The sequence below is a fragment of the Epinephelus lanceolatus genome, chromosome 17, assembly GCF_041903045.1.
Source record: "Epinephelus lanceolatus isolate andai-2023 chromosome 17, ASM4190304v1, whole genome shotgun sequence".
NCBI lineage: Eukaryota > Metazoa > Chordata > Actinopteri > Perciformes > Serranidae > Epinephelus > Epinephelus lanceolatus.
The window spans coordinates 39,306,360-39,312,500 of record NC_135750.1 but is presented as its reverse complement, the minus strand read 5'-3'; the positions used below and the strand labels follow the sequence as shown (position 1 = coordinate 39,312,500).

General features: G+C 40.8%; 1 protein-coding gene across 1 annotated transcript in view; it reads right to left on the bottom strand.

Moving 5' to 3' along the window:
• Positions 1 to 3,099, bottom strand: part of chchd1 (coiled-coil-helix-coiled-coil-helix domain containing 1) — a 26,772-nt gene extending 23,673 nt beyond the window's left edge. The window contains exon 1 of the mRNA XM_033612371.2: positions 2,767 to 3,099. Coding sequence (XP_033468262.1) covers positions 2,767 to 2,908 — 142 coding nt within the window. The 5' untranslated portion in view covers positions 2,909 to 3,099. The remainder of the gene's footprint in view (positions 1 to 2,766) is intronic.
• Positions 3,100 to 6,141: the final 3,042 nt, after the last annotated feature.

The following is a 6,141-nucleotide window of genomic DNA, read 5'->3' as shown; positions in this document are numbered from 1 at the left end:
CCAGGCTAATATAAATATAAACATGGCAGGGATTGTGAAGGAGAGGTAAGAAACCCAAAGCAGCTTATAGTGAAAACCTCTCCTCCTTGGATTTCTAATCTTTTCTAATACAAATAGTATTTCTCTCCTAAACATGAGAATACAATAGACAAAAAAGAAGCAATAATAACCATAAATGAAAGAGACACATACACATGAACACAACTAATACATTTACAATGGAGCATTAGTTATATATATATATATATATATATATATATATATATATATATATATATATATATATATATATATATATATATATATACAGTACAGGCCAAAAGTTTGGACACACCTTCTCATTCAATGCGTTTTCTTTATTTTCATGACTATTTACATTGTCACTGAAGGCATCAAAACTATGAATGAACACATGTGGAGTTATGTACTTAACAAAAAAAGGTGAAATAACTGAAAACATGTTTTATATTCTAGTTTCTTCAAAATAGCCACCCTTTGCTCTGATTACTGCTTTGCACACTCTTGGCATTCTCTCCATGAGCTTCAAGAGGTAGTCACCTGAAATGGTTTTCCAACAGTCTTGAAGGAGTTCCCAGAGGTGTTTAGCACTTGTTGGCCCCTTTGCCTTCACTCTGCGGTCCAGCTCACCCCAAACCATCTCGATTGGGTTCAGGTCCGGTGACTGTGGAGGCCAGGTCATCTGCCGCAGCACTCCATCACTCTCCTTCTTGGTCAAATAGCCCTTACACAGCCTGGAGGTGTGTTTGGGGTCATTGTCCTGTTGAAAAATAAATGATGGTCCAACTAAACGCAAACCGGATGGGATGGCATGTCGCTGCAGGATGCTGTGGTAGCCATGCTGGTTCAGTGTGCCTTCAATTTTGAATAAATCCCCAACAGTGTCACCAGCAAAACACCCCCACACCATCACACCTCCTCCTCCATGCTTCACAGTGGGAACCAGGCATGTGGAATCCATCCGTTCACCTTTTCTGCGTCTCACAAAGACACGGCGGTTGGAACCAAAGATCTCAAATTTGGACTCATCAGACCAAAGCACAGATTTCCACTGGTCTAATGTCCATTCCTTGTGTTTCTTGGCCCAAACAAATCTCTTCTGCTTGTTGCCTCTCCTTAGCAGTGGTTTCCTAGCAGCTATTTGACCATGAAGGCTTGATTGGCGCAGTCTCCTCTTAACAGTTGTTCTAGAGATGGGTCTGCTGCTACAACTCTGTGTGGCATTCATCTGGTCTCTGATCTGAGCTGCTGTTAACTTGCGATTTCTGAGGCTGGTGACTCGGATGAACTTATCCTCAGAAGCAGAGGTGACTCTTGGTCTTCCTTTCCTGGGTCGGTCCTCATGTGTGCCAGTTTTGTTGTAGCGCTTGATGGTTTTTGCGACTCCACTTGGGGACACATTTAAAGTTTTTGCAATTTTCCGGACTGACTGACCTTCATTTCTTAAAGTAATGATGGCCACTCGTTTTTCTTTAGTTAGCTGATTGGTTCTTGCCATAATATGAATTTTAACAGTTGTCCAATAGGGCTGTCGGCTGTGTATTAACCTGACTTCTGCACAACACAACTGATGGTCCCAACCCCATTGATAAAGCAAGAAATTCCACTAATTAACCCTGATAAGGCACACCTGTGAAGTGGAAACCATTTCAGGTGACTACCTCTTGAAGCTCATGGAGAGAATGCCAAGAGTGTGCAAAGCAGTAATCAGACCTGGCCTCCACAGTCACCGGACCTGAACCCAATCGAGATGGTTTGGGGTGAGCTGGACCGCAGAGTGAAGGCAAAGGGGCCAACAAGTGCTAAACACCTCTGGGAACTCCTTCAAGACTGTTGGAAAACCATTTCAGGTGACTACCTCTTGAAGCTCATGGAGAGAATGCCAAGAGTGTGCAAAGCAGTAATCAGAGCAAAGGGTGGCTATTTTGAAGAAACTAGAATATAAAACATGTTTTCAGTTATTTCACCTTTTTTTGTTAAGTACATAACTCCACATGTGTTCATTCATAGTTTTGATGCCTTCAGTGAGAATCTACAATGTAAATAGTCATGAAAATAAAGAAAACGCATTGAATGAGAAGGTGTGTCCAAACTTTTGGCCTGTACTGTATATATATGTATGTATATTTATATTTTTATTAAGTGAGAGTAATCATGTTGTTCCAGAGTAATGGTCCTTTGTATTTCAAAGCATACTGTCCAAGTGCTGTGCTGTAATAGGGAAGATAAATACTGGACATCATAATTCATCAAGAGAAAGTTGGGAAATACATAATAATGTGTTTAATAAATGTTAATATTGAAAATGAACAGCAGATTTAATTTGTTGAACAGATGGGCCAATGATTCCCAACAATTTGCTGCAGTTGCCAATCAGACGAATTTCTTTTGGATTAAAATTACTTTTTGCAGGGAAGAAAGATATGTAGCCTACTGGCCCAAACGATGTTATGTATAACGTTTATGGATACATTCAACTACAGTAGAGTGCTGGATGGAGATCCCACTGAATCAAGTCTAGCAAACGCGGACGCCTGCGTGTCATACATCTATCCATCTATGTATCCGTCCATCCATCCATCGACATCAGTTTATCACCTTGTAAAGTTTTATCCACAGATGTTCAGCTGAAAGCGTGTAACGTTAACGTTACAGCCCGGTATCAGGTGCTACAGGCTGCTGAATGAGTCATATCAGCAAACCGTCGGAAGAACCCCGGTATTCACTCAGTATTTCTTCATCACTTACCTCCTTTGTTGGGTTTGCGATTAGCTACAGCATCTTTCAGAGACAGAGCTCTGTTGGGTTTCAGGACTGGTTTCTTCCCTTCGTGTCTGCTTAGCAGCTTGCTGACCTTCTGCTGGAACACGATGCCTCCCTGCGCCGCCATTTCGCTTCACTTCACACTGTGCTGTTACTCTCTAACTGTTAATCGAGTCTTAGCTAAGCGGAGAGCTGCTGTATGGACCTCAAAGCAGAGAAAGAAAGCGAACTGTCTTGCCTTTAACGCCTGTCAGTTGTCTCATTCCTTCACTAAGCTCTGCGCAGCGCCATGTTTTGCCGTATGATGCAGTGTCGTAAAAAGATCAACCAGCTACAGCCGTAAATGCTGTCGTAACTTTTTTTTTTTTTATCTAGCTGTGTTGACATTAGAATGTAAAAATAACATGTGTTCCATATTATGTGCCATTAACAGGGCCATGTTTACGCTTCACTATGCCAACATTAAAACACACCAGATTGCAGACATTGTCATCAAGTGCATTTTAATAATAAATGATCAAATGTTCAACAAATCAGGCTCAGCTGATTTTTTAAAACTCAGTAGCATTTAGTAAATACATTGATCTTTAAATATCTAACAGTCATCAAGTGTATTTTGATAAAGAGAAATTATGTACAGATCGTATAAATCTTCAATCTGGATTTGCAGACTTTATAGAACTATAGTGCAAATATGGCTAAATTAGGGTGACCATGTTTTGATTTCCAAAAAAGAGGACACTCGGCCCGCCACGAGATAGCCTACTTAAATGACACTCGCAGTTTACTCAAAGATGCCTTATAATTTTAATATATTTAAAGTTTATATGTATGGATAGAAAATTCAGTTACAAAATAATATTTCTCAAAGACAGAAATTCAGATAGGCCCCTATAGATAGGGGACACATACACACACTAGAGTGTGGCTACCCGATCCGAGCCCAACGGGTCCCGACGGTAGGCCTACCCAACGGGTCGGCCGGGTTCAGTCAAAAATGTATAAATTGTATTTGGGCTCGGGTCGGATTCGGTCAGCTTTCAGTGAAAATGTAGTGTAAAATAAATAAAATCCTATTGTCTGTCCTGTTTATTGCTTGGGCTCTGTTATTTACGTGACAACACCTGAACAGAACACACACAGACACACATTGGCTGTTTGTTTCTACCTCTCCCCTCGCTGGAAGCCTCGGACCTCCCGCCGCCAGCCTCCGCCTTGATTAAACGCTGAAAATAAAATAAAAGAGGGAGACAGGTTTTTCCTATTTTATCTTATTTTGTTATATTTCTCCCTCTCCCCTCGCTGGAAGCCTCGGACCTCCCGCCGCCTGCTCCCGTCTCAAACACGGAGGTCTCCATCTCCGCGGAGCACCCACGGCGCACGCCCGGCCTGTTAAATAGCCTGTAACCATAACAATTGTGTGACACAAACTCAGTGCTTTAGTAATTAAATAATGTCGGGCTCAGTTCGGTTTCGGACATAACAAAACCGAATGACTGTCGGGTTTGAACAGAAATATGCGGCCGTGCCGCACTCTAGCACACACACACACACACACACACACACACACACACAAGGATAACCGGACATTATCATCAATTTATAAACAACCCCAAACGCCCCGGACAGGACGTGAAAAGTGGACATGTCCGGGCAAAAGAGGAGGTTTGGTCAGCCTATCTAAATAAACCACTGTCTTGCCAAAGCTACTCACTCACATTTCACATTATTTAAGTCAGATTTATGCTGATATGTTAAATACCTACTGAGCACATCAGCATAAATCTAGCAAAATGCAAAAATCACGCTTTGTTGATTGATTTGATAGAACTGAGTACAGAGGCATATAGTAAATATGTCCAGTCCTTCAATATCTAACCAAGGCCGGTTCCAGAAAATAATGACTAGAGGTGCATCTAAGATCAGAGGGGGTGCACTTGCCCGGCACGTTATTCAACACTAAATTATACATTTTCCAGTCATTTCAAGTTGGATGATACCAGCCAAGCAAGAATATTTAAAGTGTCTTTCAAGTGCTTTATTGCAGCAATATTGTAGCAGAACAAAGAAAAGGCTACATTTAGTCTGGGCTACCTCACCCATCAGTCCATCTAGCAGCAGATGTTTCTTACCCTGAAAATAAAACATAGAAATTCAAACTAGGAATTCTATCTATAACAATCAGTGTTGTCAGCTCAAAACCATCACTGATTGTCATAGATAGAATTCCTAGTTTTAAATTTTATTTTTTATAGTACAACAGTATAATGTGGTAGGACATAGAAAAATTCTTAACTTCTTCCTACCCCTTTGAACATGACACATACCATCTAACTTACTCAACAACTAATTTATTGTATTGTTTATATGCAATATTTTTGTTATTTGTTTTTCTGTGTCTTTTTTTAAACATGTTTAGTAAAGTTGAATTTAAAAAAAAAAAAGCTCAAATAAAATAAAAATAACCTGTGTGGTCCATTTCATCTGGCAGAAACCGCCATACCACAGCAAAAGGTACAGGTCTTACAGAGTCCTATGGCTCCTCTTTGCCTAGGTCGTCGGGTGGCGGTGCTTTGGATGAGCCGGGCGCCTGCTCTGGGGCTGGAGGTGAAGGCAGCGGCTCGGGCGGGAGTGAGCAGGACCAGGCTGCTGCTTGCAGGGAACTTACATGTACTTTCCCGGGAGTTAGAGCATAATTCCTCCCGGTCACTTACCACATACTTTCCCAGGAGTTAGAGTATCCCTCACAGTCACTTAGCACATACTTTCCCGGGAGTTAGAGAATAACTCCTCCCGGTCACTTACCACATACTTTCCAGGGAGTTAGTGTATAACGACACGGTCACTTGGCATATACTTCCCCAGGAGTTAGAGTATCCCTCACGGTCACTTAGCACATACTTTCCCGGGAGTTAGAGTATAACTCGTCACTTATGTAATTTCCCAAAACTTATGGTTTAATTTCCTTATATGAATCTGTATATGTATGAAGTGCAATAAAAACAAATGCTTTTGCCCTTTGCTCGTGGCAGTTGATTCAGTCACTTTTATGTAGCCTATGTGTCATCAGGCAATTTCACCCACACTCCAGGGTTTTAATATTTATGTTTTGTTTACATTTCATTGAATGAGTTTGAATATGAATATGTCAAGAAATGGGTCTATATTCTGCAAATTGCCTAATTAACGGGCAGGCTGGAGTACAAAGCAAACTTACCTCTCTCAAGTGCACATCTCTGGAAGTCTTGTAGTGCCATCCGAGGATGAAACACAAACAATACAGTAATGTAATAATATAGCCTACATATATCTTAAAATAGACAATAATGAATCATGAAAAGTTATAAAATGTTTTTATTA